The following is an 18,722-nucleotide window of genomic DNA, read 5'->3' as shown; positions in this document are numbered from 1 at the left end:
TCTTGTGCCTCATGTAGTACTTATATACTCTGAGGGTGAGTTTTTCTCTCTCTCTCTTCTGTTGGTCTGTCTGACTGTCTCTGGCATTGATCAGAAAAGGAAAGTGAACAAATATCCAGAATTTTCAAATAAGCAAGAGATAGAGGAAAACATCACCCTGAGGAGCAGTGATGACAGGGTCTGCTCATGGTTGCTGAGTGGTTGAGTCTGTCGTGAGACAGACATACTGGGAAGACTGACTGAAGCTGGCCTCACCAAGGTGAAGAGCATCATCCGTGGCTAGTGGAGAGAAGCTACTGATGGCTTCTGCGCTCTAAGAGCGTGATCTCATCTCCCTGTTACGGAGGAGCATGCAGCAGTCAGACGGGAGCTGCCCGTCTTCCCTCTCCACCTCTTTAACCTTGCTCTCTCGGGAGGAGTTTTTCCCTACTGTCAGTCAGTGCCAGTCTCTCCGCCTGTGTCAGGCAATCCTAGCCTCAGACTTTCTCCATGACTTTGGTGCAACAATTAGCCCTTCCCTAGGATACATTTTCAATTCCTCTTTAAAAAAAAAAAAACAACTCTCCCTGGAATGGACGCTGCTGCCCCCTAAGCCATCATCCTAGTTGTCCCTATTTATTTCCTTCCTTTGACCGACTATTTCTTGGAGTTTTTTTTTCTGCTAGCTGAGTGCCTCCATTTACTCAGTATTCACTTGTCCACTCGCTCTGCCCTCACCACTCTACTGAATGTGCTCCCTCAAAGATTATTTCTGAGATTGTGAATGCAGGGGCTTCAAGTGTTCCTTTTTCTTGACTTTTGTGCAGCTTTTGACAAGACGCCCTGCCCGTCCCTCACACGGTGGACTGTGATGCCCTGCTTCCACTCTTGCTCATCTCTCTCAGCACGTGGCCTCTGCCTGTGGGTCCTCATCCTCCTCCCGCCGCGGAAACCCGCCCAAGGCCTGGTCCTCGGTCTTCTTCATTCTTCCTCAGTAGTTTCTCCCTCTTGATCTTGTCCAGCTCAGCAGCTATGAGTATCTCTGCAGTGTGGACCATGTCCACTTTTCTAGCTCCAGAGCCCATCTTTCCTTTCACAGAGTCCTGTGCTCACCCATCGATGTGTCTTTCGCTCATACCGTTCCTTCAGCCTGTAATTCCATCTCTATAGCCTTCCCCTTAACGTTTTGACTAAAAGAGATTCTGGTTAAAATATCCTGTGATAAACCATAATAGAAAAGAATATGAAAAAGAATATATGTATAACCGAATCACTTTGCTATACAGCAGAAATTAACACAACATTGTAAATCAACTATACATCGGTAAAATTTTTTTTAAAAAGAGATTCTGGTTAAGATAAAGAAGCATTTTACTCAGAATAAGGGAAAACTCATACATTACCATCCTCACTCCCACCCCAGCAAAGACTCATTTTGTATTTCTCCTCCTTCGTAAGACTTATCAATATTTCACTTTGACAAATTGAGTAAATATTTCTTTAAGGCTAGTCTCCACTAAGCTGCAAGAGAATAGACACCACACATATGCATCCAGTTCACCGTTGTGCCGATTATAGGTCTTGGCACATAGCAGGTGTGCAGTAAATTTTTGTTGAAGGGAAGAATGAATGAAGTAGGAATTGACCATTAAAGATTTGCTAGTAAACTATCAAACTTTATCTAGGTAATTAGATTTTTTTTACATTTCCAAAATACATGTTCTTTTTTATAAGTGTAATGATTAATGTTCAGTATTCTTGAAAAAGTTTAAGGATGATTTTTATAAATCAGTTTTATTTCAGTCAGTGATTTTTAAGGAAATTTGAAGGGTATCTGTTGGAATTAATGTTCCTTTAACTTTCTGTTTTCATTTTCATTGTCATGTTTTTCTACAGCTAAGGCATTTCGAGTATTGATTCATTCTTTTAGTACTGTTAATGTTAATCTTTGAAAATGGTTTATTGTTTTCTGATTATAGTAGTAACATGCATTCATTACAGAAGGCTTAGAAATACTGAATATCCTCAGTTAAAATTTGGTTAATTTCTTAATACACCTTTAAATATGCATCTGCACACACATGCACATTCATTGTTTTCTCTGTATGCGATTGGATCTTATTGTATATAGTAGCATGTGTATTTGCCTTATACTACAAGCTTTTTCTTTGAAATATCCTCCTAAATGAGATGTGCTTTTTAATGGTTTCATGGTTTTACATTGTGGGAATGTACCATCATTTATTCAACGATTCCCTTACCTTAGCAGGGTTAAACCTGTTGGTATAATATGCAACAATTGAGGTCCACTTAAAATATTTTAAGCTAATATAACATACTTATCAATGAACATGCTTTATTACTAATGAGTTAGCTTTTAGTGGGAACATTTATATTGCCAATGTATTTGCTCTGTCGACCATAGCAGAATACTGTAGAACTTCTTGCTGTGTCCTCACATGGTGGAGACAAAGAGAGGAAGCAAGAGCTCTGGTGTCTCTTCTTATAAAGGCACTAAGTCCTATCATGAGGACCCCATTCTCATGACCTGTCTAAGCTTAATTACCTCCTGTTATCTCCATATAACATCATGTTGGGGGTTAGGGCTTCAGCATATGAATTTTGTGGGGTTGGGGGGGAGACACAGTTCAGTTCATAGCAGTCAACAGTGAGAACTATTTCAGACACTTTTGTTTTTACCTAAGTAGCATTTTTAAAATTAGGATCTAGAATTGTTCTCACTTTATCTGTGGGTAAGAGTACCTGAAAATCTTCATAGAAAAAATTAAAATTACTCACAATTGCTTACTCATCATGGGTTATATAGTTAAATTATGCATCACTGGCATAAAATGGAACTGTGAAATTGCATGAAATTGCTGAAATGATTGTACTGTCCCATTCCATGAATGTTCATAGTTCCAGAAAAATTGCGAATGGCTCTTAATGTCTTTTAAAATAGTTTATGAAAAGAGACGTTAGAGAATTTCCTTTTCTATGTGGAAAATCATAGCCGATTTTTTGGATGATTATGATCAGTTACTGAAGTTCCTTTTAAAATTAGTCTCGTTCTCTCCATAAATAAATGATACAACTAACAAGGAAGGCTTAGTATCTTATAGTGCTTTATATTTTTAAAAATATTTATATAACATCGTTTTAAAATGTCAATGATAAGTTGATCTTATAACAGTGTCACTAGGGTAGAATAAATACAATCTCCATTTAATATTGAGAAACTTGAAGCTTGGAGAAATTATTTTACCTAGGGTCAAAAATTCAGTTTGGGTCCATTCTGTTACTTCAAGTCATATATCTTCTATGTGTTCAAAGAACATAGAACCATCTATATTACCTTTGTCTGAGAAATAATAATTAATCAGAGAAAGATACTAATAAATGGTTACCTTTGTAATTATGTAGAAAAGTGAATAGCTAGAAGGTACTTTGTATAGTTAAGGTACTTGAAAATTCATATATAGCATTCTCATTTAAAAATAATATAATTAGTGGTATATTTTATATGGTCGTTTCTAAGAGCACTGCTAATTTGTTATTGTCCTTGCCATCTTTTTATTGTTCCTTTTTAAGGTTTTAGAAATTTATTTTAACATTGCTTTCCTGGAAGATTACAAATATATGGTCAGCATGATACTGTATTTATTTTATGTAATATACTTTCAGAATCACATAATTGGTGTTGTCAGTGCATGAGTTGTAGTGGTACAAAGCCTAGACTGTTTAGTAGAGAGTTAACAAAGCTAGTGCAAAATCAGACTTTTTTATTTTTGGCTGCCAGTTTTGGCTGGTAAGATAGCTATGTATAGGTTAGGACAGGAGTTGGTAATAAGGTCTTTTCCACAACTCAACTCTGCTGTTGTAGTGGGAAAGCATCTGTAGGCAATACATAAAGGAATGGACCTAGCTGTGCTCCAATAAAACTTTATTTACAAAGACAAGCAGCAGCCATATTTGGCCTGTAGGCTCTAGTTTGCTGATCCCTGGATTAGAATATGTAATGAAATAGAACTTCTCACCATAATATTTCCCTATTATTTATCAGAAGTTTTGTTTACTTAAATTCTGTTTTAATTTAATGCTTTAATTCGTAACCTTGATCCCCTTTAATTTCACCTTTTTATTCACATTTTTATGTGCTCCTGAGCTTCTGTACCTTCAGCTACTTTTCTAGGCTAACATCATCACACAGCTTTCCAGCCTTGTTGTCAGGACACCCCAAATTAAACCAATCTAACATTTGCTGAGTTTCAGGAATGAGTGGTGGTAAGGAAATGGTGATGTTGGATATAAAGAAAAGATAGAATCCCATGGATGTAGGTGGCTTTGGAAGGCTTATTAAAAGAGGCAGAACTTGAGCTGACTCTTGAAGACTGAGGGAAATTAAATTAGAAAAAAGAGAAGAGTATTTCAATAAATAGTTGACAAGGGGAGGCTCACATGTTGCTTCCCTCTCCCTTTTCATCACCAGTTATACAGAATCCCACCATGGACTGGTCCTTTTCATGATCATTTCCTGGAGCAAAGTGCTAACAGCGTGACTTATTTTCTTTGGGGATCCCATCTCTTTGGATTATCTCTTTTCCTTCCATGTGCTTATTAGTAAGATGAAGAGGGAATGCATGCAGACATGCTCTGGGAAGGTCTACAACCTGTGGGCTCGACCAGCTCTGTTCCAGGCACTCTGGCAAATGGACTTCTCTCCAGCTGGTTGGTGTCTTTTTCCATAGTGCCCCTTCCAGTCTTTCCTGGCATCAGTGTGGTAGACAGGTATGACCCTGAGGGAAGGGAATAGGAAGCCACCCAACTTTCTTGGTTTATAGGCTACCTTTAAGATTAAAAGTGTAAATAAAAGGAGTCCTCCATGGGGATGTGTGTTAGCCCATTTGGGACATAACATGGAATTTGGAATTAGGTTTATTAAAAAAGAGAGAGACACTGTGAATAAGTATTTATTTTCCTCTGTGCACATGTTTTCCTGTGGCCCTTGTAGGAGAAGGGTAATTGTGGCAAGACAGGTAGAATCTTGCCATCTCTCAACCTTTTTTCTTTTGGTATGACCACATCTCAGTCACGCTGAAGAAAATAGATACAGCAGACCTAGCCGAATGTATGGACAGGGGACTGGGTGTGGAAGACAAAGCCCTGTATGGAGGGAGTGAAGCCCCTGCAGTGGGGTAGCTCCAGTGTGTATTCTGCCTTCTGCCAGTGTAGCTGCAGGCTTAGCAGGTGACAGCCTAGATTTAGCAGCAGGATTTGGAGTTACCAGGATCTGTGGAGAGCCAGGTAGTTTGTCTCAGTTGCCTCAGTCTGCATAAACAAGTTCTCTACAAAAAGGGCAACACTTCCTCATCTTAATTGCAAAAGTATTTGGTGCTGGGACTTCCCTGGTGGCGCGGTGGTTGGGAACCCGCCTGCCAATTCAGGGGACGCGGGTTCAGGCCCTGGTCCGGGAAGATCCCACGTGCCGGGGAGCAGCTAAGCCCGTGTGCCACAACTACTGAACCTGCGGTCTAGAGCCTGTGAGCCACAACTACTGAGCTTGTGTTCCGCAACAAGAGAAGCCCCCGCTCTCCACAACTAGAGAAAGCCCACGTGCAGCAATGAAGACCCAACACAACGATAGATAGATAGATAAGATAGATAGATAGATAGATGATAGATAGGTAGTATTTGGTGCTGGACTTCATTTCTGAAGCCAAAGTAAGATCATATTAAAATAAGTGAAGTTCCAGGACGCTGATTTTTAGCCTCTGGATTTTTGCTGGAGTGTATAATATTTACTTTTTTTTACTTCAGAAGAAAGTAGGCACATCTCTAAGCCTTAAGTAACAGTTGTGAATATTACTGTTGGACCACAGGGCTATGTGGAGGACATCAAGAAACATATGAGAGTGGGAGTGTTACTATAAAAGGAGTATGTTGTCATTGGAATTAAGGTGGGGAAATCTCAATGGAATCATTAAAACCCAAGGACAAAAATGAAAATAAAGACCTGTACTCAGAACACTCTGGCTCTAGGAATCTGGCTTGCTTGGAGGCAGAGGGAAAATTAGGCAATAAGTAAAACTACAACATTGGATAGGTGAGCACAAAAGTACTAATTGGATTTTGTAAGGAGACCACTTGGGAGTGAAAAGGATCAGCTTTAAAAACAGACCATAATGGAATTAGAAAAGGAAATTTCTAAATTTAAAATATACCAGACTTTAGGCAGTTGAAAGAGGCCTTTGGGAAGACATAGGGCCTAGAACTTCCACTCATGCAAAGCCTCCTTCATCTCTAGGCCTCCAGTGCAGGGCAGAGACTTACCATGAGGCTTTTCTCCTGATCCCACCACAGTCCCCAGGAAGCTAGACTGGGCCGTAGGAAAACTCCATTCTCATAGACCAGGTAGCCTCCTTTGTCTCTTTCCTCCTCACTGTTTCATTTCTAGGAAAACATTCTTAATTTTGAATGCTTTAAAAACCTACTCAAAAAGTCTTCAAGTACAGATTTTAAGATTGGGCTATGTAAATTTGCTAAATAAATCTATGAGTACAAAAGCAGTGCATGAAGTTTTAGTATTTAATATTTACCATAGCCAATATTATCTGCATAGAAAAAAATGTCAATCCAAATGAAAGAATTAACTTCAATTAGAAAATAACATGGTTTACTGAATTCTTCTCCCTTTTTCTTTAAAACCATGCAGGTAATATATGCTTTGAACACTAAAAATGATGAGCACGAATCTGCAATTCAAGCCCTCAAAGATGCTCATGAAGAAGAAATCCAACAAATTCTTGCAGAAACAAGAGAAAAAATATTGCAGTATAAAAGCAGAGTATCAGAGGAGTTAGACCTTAAGAGAAAGATTCAAGTTTTAGAAGCATCATTAGAAGATCACATAAAAATGAAGCAGCAGGCTTTGACAGAATTTGAGGCTTATAAGCACAGAGTTGAGGACATGCAACTTTGTGCAGAAGCCCAGCATGTCCAACGCATAGTAACCATGTCTAGAGAGGTTGAAGAGATCAGAAGGAAATTTGAGGAAAGATTACGGAGTTTTGGACAAGTCCAAGTACAGTTTGAAAAAGACAAACGGTTGGCATTGGAAGATTTGCGAACTGCTCACAGACGGGAGATCCAAGAGCTGCTGAAGTCACAGCAGGATCACAGTGCCTCCGTTAGTAAAGGACAGGAGAAAGCGGAGGAGCTGCACAGAGTGGAGGTGGAGGCCTTAAACAAGACACTGGAGGAGCTAAGGCTCGAGCGGAAAAAGCTAATTGAGGATTATGAAGGCAAGTTGCGTAAAGCTCAGTCCTTTTATGAACATGAGCTGGATACTTTGAAAAGGTCACAGCTTTTTACAGCAGAAAGCCTCCAGGCTAGCAAAGAAAAGGAAGCAGATCTTAGAAAAGAATTTCAGGGACAAGAAGCAATCTTACGAAAAGCCATAGGAAAATTAAAGGCAGAGTTACAGATGGCACAGGGTGAAGCTGGAAGCCTCCATGACAAATGCCAGAAGCTTCAGACAGCGCTTGTTACAGCAGAGAGTAGTGTCCAGGTGAGTAAAGAACATTGCATTCAGCACATGGGTTGTTTTTCCCACTTTTCTCTCTTTCTTTTCGATTAGGCCACTTTCACTTTTTTTTTTCCATTTTGCTTTTTTTCTGCTTTTCTTTTGTGACAAAATCAGTGAAAAGGTAATCTTTATTACCCTGTAGCTGTTATTTCCTACAACAGTTTCAGATACGAAAGGCCCAAAAAGATAAGCTTGAAACCTTATTGATTGTTCATGAAAGGATTTTTTAATAACATGTTAATATTTTCCCAGCGATTTGGGAAGTTTAAAATATTGGTCTTTAATTATGTTTTTTTCCTTTTCCTCCATTAATGATGGGGTCTGCACATCAGTTGATGTCCAGACACTGAACAAAAAACTAAGATTGCTTTATAAATAGGGGTATGGCACAAGTCTTAAAAAAAAAAAGCCAAAAAGTCTCTCTGGCAAGTCTCTTTGTTTCTTGGCATAGAAAATTTCATAGGTATGTTTTTAATATCTGCGCGGCATTTAAATATATTAAAAAGGGTCGAATAGCCTTTCATGTTTGGGTCATATGACTTATGAAGATAACAAGTTACGTGTCGCTGATACAGATTCAAAACTAGGTATTGTTAAGTGTGACTTTTGAATAAGAGAAAGTTGCTGCTGGTAGTTTAAATGAATTTTTTAGCTTAGCATCATCCTTGCATATTAATAATGGCTATGTGATTTTTCTTAGGTTCTTCGAAAACAGCTTGATGATGCCAAGGAGGGAGAAGTGGCCTTACTAAGCAGGCACAAGGAAGTGGAAAGTGAGCTAGCAGCAGCCAGAGAACGTTTACAGCAGCAAGCTTCAGATCTTGTCCTCAAAGCTAGTATGTTCTACACAGTTCTTGGTGTGTTCCTCAGCTAAAGCCAACACTTAAATGTTAATTCGAGACAGAATTGGCCTTTTCTTCTCATATTTTAGAATTATTTAGATTCTAAACATGTTAAAGGGTTCTGTTATCTTGTTAATCAGTCATGAGATAAGCAAATGATAACTTATTTTTAGGAATATATTTCTATAAAAAATTAAGAATTATAGGTTTTAGCACCAATAAGTCAGTCACTAAAAGAAAAACACTCTAAGAGGCGTTGTCCTTTAAAAACATGTCCTTTTAAAACATAAATATTTGAAAATACTTAAATTAGTGGAACTATATTTAAATTACAACAGCCTCATTTCATTTGGCTTATTAATGAGGATCATTTTACGTACTAAAGCTCGGTCGCCCATCCTGACATGGCTGACATGCTCACTTCGAAGCCCTCACTAGAGGAGGGGGGTGGCCTGTATCGATCTGGAGTGACATTTCGCTGGGGTGTTTGGTGAGCCAGGGGAGGCCCTTGAATGAGTTCTGTGAGGATGTCATGTGATTGACTGGCTCATTGGTGAATCCCAGATTACCCTCCCCCTGAAGCAGAAGCTTTTCGACTTGAATATGTATGAAAATCACCTGGACAGCTCGTGCGACCACAGACGCTAGGCCCCAGCCCCAGAGTTTCTGACGCAGTAGGGGTCTGGGGCGAGCTTCACTTGTGACCGGTGCTCCCAGGCACTGCTGGTCCAGGGCGCTTTGAGAACCGCTGTCCTAACGCATATGCCTTCTGAGCATATTTTCTCATATTCACTTTCCATCTCCCTGTCTCTGTTCATACCACCCCCGCACACTTTTGTCTTTTTGCTGTTGTCATTTTAGGTTTTCATAGCCTTGCTGTCCTTCTCTGTCTCTTGCTCTGCCTCAGTTCTTTATCAGGTCTGTTGTCTACAACAAATTTAGTTTCAGCCAAACTGCCCCCTGCCGTCTTTCCTTGCTGCACACAGATTTCTTCCTCTTTATGTTAAAGTTTGAAAAAAAAGAGGTTAGAAAAGAATAAGTTACTCATTTTAGTGCCATCGTGCTACTCAGTGCAACTTCTGTTACTTTGCTTTACTCCCAGGACTTTTATATGTACCCTGAGGAGTTGTTTCTACCTCAACTTGTAGAGATTGAAATCTTCAAAAATGATTGGAATGGTCCTAGGTGCAGGGAGCAACATCAGTGATGTGAAAATGGACTGCTTTCTAGTTTAAGTAATTCTACTTGGATAATAAGTATTCCCATGGTAAATATTTCTATTGCATACGGTGAGGAAACCAGAGAACTATTTGTACATGCAGACCATTTACTTTACTTCCATAGTAAGTACATTGTGTCATTAACTATAAACTGTTTTATACCACAATGTAACAGATTTTAAATTGGGGCTTTCTTTTGGGGGGGTAGGTCATATTGGAATGCTTCAAGCAACTCAAATGACCCAGGAGGTTACAATTAAAGATCTAGAATCAGAAAAATCAAGGGCCAATGAGAGAGTATCTCAGCTTGAAGAAGAAAGAGCTTTTTTGCAAAGCAAAACCCAGAGTCTGAATGAAGAGCAGAAGCAGCAGATTTTGGAACTGGAGAAGGTAAAGAATGATGGAGAACTCCACCCCCCACCCCCCATGAAAGAAAAGTTCAGTTTTCCTCTTTTTCAGATTTTATTTAGAGTGTTTACTTCTATTCCATAGTAACAGTCTACGTCTTAACTCTAGGAATTTTTTGTTTTTATTTTGAGGAGAAAAGGTATTGATATAAAGCTGGGCTATCCCATATTGTGTATATGTTCAAAATATTGCTGATAACAATTTATAACGTAAGAACTTACGACATTTCAACCTATTTCAAGCCAGAAGCTGAATGAACTCTTACTTCAGTGGGATGTACATTACGGTTAATCGTATTTATTTTTCTGTTGATGAAACGTATTATTGTGTATACACCTAGGAAATGTCTGTTAAACTGAAAAGGATGACCAAAATCAAGCCCTGAAAATTCATATACCAACATACTTAATTTCTAAATGAAATAAATAAGACATATGATGTGTAGAGTAATTGCTGAATATTTATTCCAGCTTTTCACATATCTACAATACCAGGTGAGGGTTTGGGACACTCTTCCTCCTTCTCTCAGCAGCCAAGTGTATTGAAAAGTGCCTGTTCTCCTCGCCCTGGTTCGCCTCCCACTCACTCCTTACCTCGTGTGGGCTGGTTTCTCCTGCCACCACTCCACAGGCTCGACATTGGCCTCAGCCTCCAGTGATGTCCTGGCTGCTGGACTGGGGGGATCTTGTCTTCCTGGGATACTGACTCCTCTGATTTACAGCATCTCTCTTTGGTTCTCTCACACTTTCCTCCTGTCTCCCAGACCCTGCAGTCCCAGGCCCTGAGTCTGTGAGCTTCCCTCTTCTCTCTGTGGCCTTACCTTTTTTTTTTTTTTTTTTTAATTTTTATTTAATTTTTTAATTAAATTTTTATCTAATTTTTTAAAAAAAAGTTTTTATTGGGGTATAGTTGATTTACAATGCTGTGTTAGTTTCAGGTGTACAACACAGTGAATCTGTTATACATATACATATATCAGTCTTTTTTAGAGTCTTTTCTGTGTCCTTACCTTTAATGTTCCTCTTGCATTCTCATCTCATTCCACAAGCTCATCCATTCCAGTAACATCCGCTGTCACGTGGTCAGTGATGTCTCCCAAAGCCGTTCGTCTAGGCCAGATCTTTTCCCTGAACTTGAGTCCTGTGTATCTAACTCCCACTAGATAACTCCCACTGCAGACAGATACCTGTTTCTCACAGATGTGTCAAATCAACCTGCCTAGAACTTTCTCCCCTCAAAATACTATATTTCCTTTACTCCTTTTTTCAACCAGGAGCACTATAGTCTGTCTAGTTTGGTAAATCAGAAACCTGGGAGTCGTTCTTGATTACTGTTTCATTAACCCCCTTATCGGTTCCCAAGTCCTGTCAGCTCTGCACTCTCCCTGCCTTCCATCAGCTCACTAGCCTACTGCCAAGATGATTGTTTTTTTAAAAATGTCAGTCACTGAAGACATTCTGCCTGTGGACAGCAGCTTTAGCCCATGCCCAAGAGTTCCTGCCCACCCTTCCTGATGGCCTCTCTCTTCCTCAGCACCCCTCCCCTTCTTTCTCCTTCCTGCTTCTCTGGTTGAGCCCTGACTGGTACAGTTTTATAGGTAAAAGCTATGATCTACGATGAGGGGGACTTCGTGTCTGAGCTGTGAAACAAAAAGACCTGGGGGTGTTGTATTCAAGTATTCAAGTAGGGGCTCTGGTTTCTGGTGACCCCAAGTCAGGGAGAGCTAGCAGAGGGATTGGGATCCAGTTCTAGAACACTGCTCTGAGCCCTGAGCCCCCAGTACCCCCATCCCTGTAGGGGAGGCTTGAAGGGAAGAGCTGACACCCAGTCTGGCCCAGGCAAGAAAGAAGAAGCTGGGAGTTTCTGTTTCCTCTGTCTAAACCTTCTGGCTTTGAAAGGAAAGAAAGTCCAGTGCCTTACATTCAAGAAGCTTCCCTAGGGCTTTTCCCCCTCATTGGGCCTTAGGAATAATGATAATCTCTTTATTATGTAAAATAATTGCTAACAACTATAAAATATTTACAGTAGGCTGGGTATATTGCTAAACATTTGGGGGCACATTATCTCATCTTCAGCAACCCTGTAAAATAGGTTCTTCCTTATTGTTCCCATCTCACAGATGGAGAAACTGAGGCTTATAGACGTTATGCACGCATGGTACCCCCAGTCACATGGCTAATAAGTGGCAGAGCTGGAACTTGAACCCAGGTCTGTGAGACTCCAAAACCCATGTTCTCCACCTCTGCAGTGTGCTGCCTCCTATGACGTGAGGACCTTTTATTTCCACCTGGGTAGTTCTAGGGACCTGCAGACTGAGCCAGGCAGGCAGGTGCTGTAGAGGCCAGACAGCAGGATCGCTCTGCCCATCCAGGAGGAATTAATGATCCAGATGAGGTGTGTCTGTCTTCCGAGAGTCTTATAGAGCATCCAGGTCAGGGGGATCTGCACCAGCCCCTAAAGAGATTTAAAACATCTTTTAACCTCATTTTCTTGAACTTTTACTTTCTTGTCTTCCTCTTTTGTAACACCACATAAGTTCTTCAAAGAGTAGCCTTCATTCAGTACCTCCATTTCCTCCTTTCAGCCTGGCTTCCCCTCTCCTGCTCTGTTGTACTGGGTCCTAAGGCATCAGTGGGAACACAACCAGCACACCCAAAAACTGTACGCATTTTCTCAGCAGCACTCACAGCTCTTGTCCGCCCCCTGCCCACCCTTTGTCTCTGTGACGCTCTCCTCCTTCCCAACGGCTCGTGCGCCTCCTTCACCGGCTCCCCTTCCTCCTCCTGCTCCCGAAATTCAGATACTTCCCAAAGTTCTTCCTGTCTTTGTTTCCTTTCTACTTCCTCCCCTTGACAAGTTTTCTTGGTTTGCTGGGGCTACTATAACAAAACGCCACAGCCTGGGTGGCTTAAACAACAAACATTAAAAATAAGTAACTTGGGCTTCCCTGGTGGCGCAGTGGTTGAGAGTCCGCCTGCCGATGCAGGGGACGCGGGTTCGTGCCCCGGTCCAGGAAGATCCCACATGCTGCGGAGCGGCTGGGCCCATGAGCCATGGCCACTGGGCCTGCGCGTCTGTAGCCTGTGCTCCGCAACGGGAGAGGCCACAAGTGAGAGGCCCGCATACCGCAAAAAAAAGTAAATAAAAATAAATAAGTAACTAAAAATTAAAAAAAAAAAATTTTTTTTAAATGTCAGTTTCAGTGATTTCTCATTGCCATCAGAATAGAATCCAGAGGCCTTAGCATAAAAGACCCCTGGTCATCATTTGACCCTGCCTGCTTCGGAGCCTCATCCCTCTCCACTCCCAGCCTTGAATCCTGTGTTCTAGCCACACTGCTCAGCTGCATGGGTTTCCATCTTGCTAACTTCACCGCCTGGTAAACTGCTTCTCAGCTTTCACAATGCTGGAAATGGTTATGAATGCAGGCTTTTGACATCAGATCTAGGTTTGAAATTTTCACATCTCTTGTTTCCTGGTGGGCTCGTGAGAATTAAATGAGAGAATGTGTCGTCATCAGCTCAGATGTTTTCTCTTCTGGAAAGCTCGCTCTCTCTCTCTCTCTCTCTCTCTCTCGCTCTCTCTCTCTCTCTCTCTCTCTCTCTCTCTCTCTCTCTCTCTCTCGTCTCTCACACACATCACATTGTTTCCCACCTCATCCAGGTTAGTTTCCTTTCCTGTATACTCTCACAACATATGACGCATGCTCCTTTCAGAGAACTTAAAAAATTATACTGCCACACTCTTTTGACTTTTTTCATCATTAGACTGTTCATGCTTAAAAGGCACATACTTGGCACACAATAAAATTGTATTGCATACAATCATTTGAGTGGGTAAATTGGTAAGCCATTTTGTGTACAACTTTGACATATAGGAAGCCTTTTTCTCTTAAGCCTGCAGATGTGCTGACTCGCGCTTGGCTCTAACCTAATAATAATGTATTTTATCATTTGCTTTAAAATTACTCATTTTGCCTGTGCCACCCTGTCATTTTCTGAGAACACCCAATGGTGTATTCTCATGTACCATATCTAAATCCTGTAGCACTTAGTTCATCCAAGTTTATTTACTGGGTATTCAAAATACTAATAGCAGTAATGAAAAAAGCAGATGCCAATTATTGATCTTTATTTTTGTTCAATTTTAGAAAGTAAATGAGGCAAAGAAAACTCAGCAAGAATATTATGAGATGGAGCTAAACAACCTGCAAAATAGACTGGAAGGAGAGGTGGCCCAGTTAAATGAGGCCCATTCTAAGACTTTGGAAGAATTAGCTTGGAAGCACCATATGGCAATTGAGGCTGTCCACAGTAATGCGATTAGGGATAAGAAAAAACTGCAAATGGTGAGTAAAAATTCAGCTTAGCATTGCATTGTAAATTGGTGGGCTTTCTATAACGATCTAGCTGCTGTCTTGTAATCACTCTGTAAATCTCGGTTCAAAGAGTAACATACATAAAAGTTTTTATAGGGGATGTAGTTTATTAGATTGATATGAGGCACTTCTACTTGGTGTAAGCCGTAATAGAAACACTCCCTTGATCTTGAGACAGCAACATTGGTGTCCTCCTCAGGAAGCCTCACTAGTTGAAGCCCTTATTCTCCTGTAGACAGTTTCCTTCCCTGGGAAAATGATCTGTTTTGTTTTGGTTTTGCCCTCAAATAAGTAATCAGCTCGCTAATAGTAATACATGGCAGACGGTAATTATATAGTAGAGAAGGCAAGGTATCTGACAGATTGGGGCCTTACACTGAGCTCTTTGCTTACTAGCTGCTTATTCTTGGGTCCCAAAAGCTATGCCTGAGGCTCTCTGCATTTGACAGATGAAGATAAGATCCATCTTGTGATATCCCTGTGAGGGTTAAGTGAGGCAAAATATAAAAACCCAGACATGTCTGAGTATATAGTGATAAATAAGTGTTAGTATTTCTTACTGTGTGTGCCAGACACTGCCGTGATGTTTTACGTTTATTTTTTCATTTAATCCTTGTAACACTGCTTTTGGTTTCATTGCTGTACCCATTTTACTGAAGAGGAGGTGGAGGCACAGAGGGGTTAAATACTTGCTCAAGCGCATGCAACTAGTAAGAATCAGCCAGACCTTGAATTCAGGTCTCAGGTATCAAACTCTGAGGCATTTAGCCACCACATTGTATAGGCATGTATTAAGGATGGTTGTTATGTGTTTATATAATAGCACTTGACAGTTTACTGAAAGCTTTCTTGTATATTCCTTATTGTTTGTGTCTTGGAGATTAATGACATTTTTATTCTATGGGTGGTGAAATAGGTTTAATAAACCTAAATGATTTACTCAGAGCCACAAACCTAGTAAATAGAAGAGGTGGCATGTGAATTGAGATCTTCTGCCTCTATATTTCTTCCTTTTCTGACAACCAGTTGGAAAAAATAACACCTGAAGTTAATTAAAAATTCAAAATAAAACTTCCGTTTAGAATATGTCTATCTAAACATACTGTTGTATGTTTATATAACTAAAGACAAAACTTGATGATATGTTATTTCTCAAAGTTGTGGTTGTCCTTTTTTCTGTGCCAGCTCACTATTCCAGAACCAATCAGTACAGCTTTAATTGATTAGTTAATTAATTAAGCGTGTGCATGCTTACCGACTCTGGGTATATGTTTCAAGTGTTCGAGGTTTTATAGTAAAGGATTTAGCAGTAACTGTGGCTTCAGTAATCTTTCCCGTAGCTATGTTTTGTTATTCTTTTTCATTTCTACATTCTCTTTTCACCTTAACCTCCTCCTCTCTTACTGGAATATTTAAATTGCAGGTGCCTTTTGCCTGTCTTTATTCCTCTGTATTAAGTTCTAAGTGCTAGAATCAAGGCATCTTTCATCAATATAATTTTTACCTCATTACTCCTCTTCTAATCATCCCTTCACTCATTAAATTTCAATTTCTGAGCTACCTGAAAATCTACTTTCATCCATTTGCATTTCTTACAAACTTTCATTAAAGCATGGTTGCCCTAAGGCAGATGACATGAATTTCCTGTATGTGAACATAGTCAAAACCTCTTAGGATAGCCTCATCTTCACCCTTGTCTTTTCTCAGAATAACTTATCACTTGCTGCTTCATTCCTTTCTTGCCCAGCTAGTTCATGTCTGAGCCTAAGCCAAAACCAACCTCCTTCCAAATAGTCTTTCTCCTATGTCAAATTATCTTTTAAAGAACATTTAGCTAAAAGTGACTTCACCATTCCTTATTACTTAGCTACCAAAAAGGATGTGAATATACAGAGAATCCATGCAGAAAAGAGATAACATAGCAGGCCTGAAACTGCCATCCTTAGAAAACATGGTGCAAGGTTGGCCCTTGGCTGGTGTCTAGAACTTGAATTTCAGGAGGGTTCCCACCATTCCCTGATAAGAATGGCTCCCTGTGCCTAAACTGTTTATGCAAACAATATGGTTTATCCTGAACATGTACTTTCCTTCCTGGAGTCTCAAATTTTGGAACCTGCTAAACTGGCCAGCCTGCAGTAAGAAAACTGGCACTAAGTCCCTCATGAGCTCTCTCCCCCCCCCCCCCACCAAGTATGTTGTTTATTTGGGAAATGAAGTTAATCATCATGAAAGTAGATACCTAACCACTTGGCTGAACTGACAAAGTTCTGTACCATTTTTATAGACACAAAAGCAATTTTACAAATCCATCCTAAGTGTAAGGATATCATTTAGGGTTAAGGTAAATTTATAAAATAATAATTATAATAATGTATTTGTTATATTTCTCATATTTAGTTATTTACCGATATCTGATTCTATGAAAGTTTTTTTTTTCTTTTTAATTTTTATTGGAGTATAGTTACTTTAGAGTGTTGTGTTAGTTCCCTCATGAGCTTTCCTAGTGGACATTTCACATGTGTTGTCCCAGCTTGCGGGAGAGTTCTGTGTGAGAGGACTCTTAGAAGCTGGAGGCTGGCTTCCTGCAGACTTTGCCCCATGTGCCTTTTCTCTTTGCTGATTGTGCTTTGTATCCTGTTGCCGTAATACAAATAGCTGTGAGTACAACTAAATGCTGAGTGCTGTGAGACATCCCAGCAAATCATCAAACCTGGAGTTTGTCTTGGGGACACCCAACATAGAACCCTATTTATTACTGTTCTCACCTTACACTGTAGAAATACTGAACACCTGTAACATACCTTGTTCTTTGCTACCTCCATGGTTTTTGCACATGCTGTTTCTTCTGCCTAGAATGTTATATCTCCCTCTTGCTTCACCACCTTTTCTTACTGGTACACCCTAAACTATGCTTAGGAATTGCTTTCTCTGTGGAAGTTTCACAACAAGCCAGCACTTATCAGTTCCCTATTCATATACTCCAGTACTCCCCATTACATCTAATTTTAATCACATATTCTTTAATGAGCCTATTAAGGGCAGAGACCATGTCTTTTTGCCTTTGTATCCCAAGTAGTAAGTAGCATGTCTGGCAAATAGTAGGTGTTCTTCAGTAAGTATCAATTTTAGTAGTATTGCTCTTTAGATACCTTAATTTCTTACTTGTTAATCATTGACCACATTCCAGTGCTAGACCACTGAGTTCCAGAAGTGTTACTAAATTTTGTATTTTTATGTAAATATAAAAGAATTATGAACCCAAGAGATAGAATTTTTTCTCATCTCACCAAATTATCATTTATATCACACATTTCTTTTTTTTGACTTCAGGTTGATCTAGACTAGTCAGATATTCTTACCATTTAAAAAATAACCACTGCATCATAAGTGATTCAGAATAATAGAGTCTAAGCCCCTAGGATTAACTAGATTCACCGTTAACTCTGATATTAATAATTAAGTATAAGACTAACTTGAAGAGCAAGGCATCAAAATATAAAACAGAGCAGTCTTTTTCTTGGAGTCTTCGAAGTATACAATATTTGCAATTTTGTTAATTTCTAAAAAAAAATTTCTTTTTCTAAGGAATTGGAGGCACAACATAAAAAGGAAAAGCTAAACCTGGAAGACGATAAAAATCAGCTTCAACAAGAGCTAGAAAACCTGAAGGAAGAACTGGAAGACAAGCTGAATTCAGCCAATCAACAGGCAAGAATTCTTTAGGCCAATCAATCACCTATGTTATATCTCACTGATAGTACCTTATTTGGTAACAGTGTATAAGTAGATGAGCCTCAATGAAGGTAACATATCTGGAGTAAAAATAATCAAAAACTTTCTTTAATACTGAAATTTTCATAGTGACATTGATTATATCTCACCAGGTAAAAATTTACTATAAAAAATGTTGGACCAAGATGCTTTTGTGGGGAAAAGCAAAACAAGGGAGAATATCCCGTTACAGGAAAGAAAACAAAAGAGTTTTTTCTACCCTTTTGCAAAACATTGACTTTGTATTCTCTACCCTGGATCTTTAGGTAGTGACATCTAAAATAATTTTTAAATTCTATATGAAAATAGTATTGTTTAGCTTGGAAAAGAAAAGAGTAAGAATAGAATAGAATAAAATGTTATAAATCAAAAAGTTGTGAATAGAAGAAATGTAAAGACAGTTGAAAAGCTATAATATTGCTTGTTCCATCCCTTGCTGTCCTGTGTCCTGGTTCATCTGCGTCCTAGAACAGCCCCCCTACTGTCCTCTTTTCCTTCCTTTCCAGCTCATCCTTCATGGGGCTCGTAGACTGGTCTTC

General features: G+C 39.6%; 1 protein-coding gene across 1 annotated transcript in view; it reads left to right on the top strand.

The window, feature by feature from the left end:
* FAM184A (family with sequence similarity 184 member A) overlaps nucleotides 1–18,722 on the top strand; it is a 120,098-nt gene that overhangs the window by 49,894 nt on the left and 51,482 nt on the right. The window contains exons 2-6 of the mRNA XM_029223297.1: nucleotides 6,692–7,546; nucleotides 8,265–8,400; nucleotides 9,835–10,016; nucleotides 14,185–14,382; nucleotides 17,998–18,120. Coding sequence (XP_029079130.1) covers nucleotides 6,692–7,546; nucleotides 8,265–8,400; nucleotides 9,835–10,016; nucleotides 14,185–14,382; nucleotides 17,998–18,120 — 1,494 coding nt within the window. The remainder of the gene's footprint in view (nucleotides 1–6,691; nucleotides 7,547–8,264; nucleotides 8,401–9,834; nucleotides 10,017–14,184; nucleotides 14,383–17,997; nucleotides 18,121–18,722) is intronic.

This window comes from Monodon monoceros, unplaced genomic scaffold (genome assembly GCF_005190385.1).
Source record: "Monodon monoceros isolate NGI ecotype Baffin Bay Population unplaced genomic scaffold, NGI_Narwhal_1 Super_Scaffold_15, whole genome shotgun sequence".
NCBI lineage: Eukaryota > Metazoa > Chordata > Mammalia > Artiodactyla > Monodontidae > Monodon > Monodon monoceros.
The sequence above is the reverse complement of the archived record's forward strand: the minus strand, read 5'-3'. Positions and strand labels throughout refer to the sequence as shown.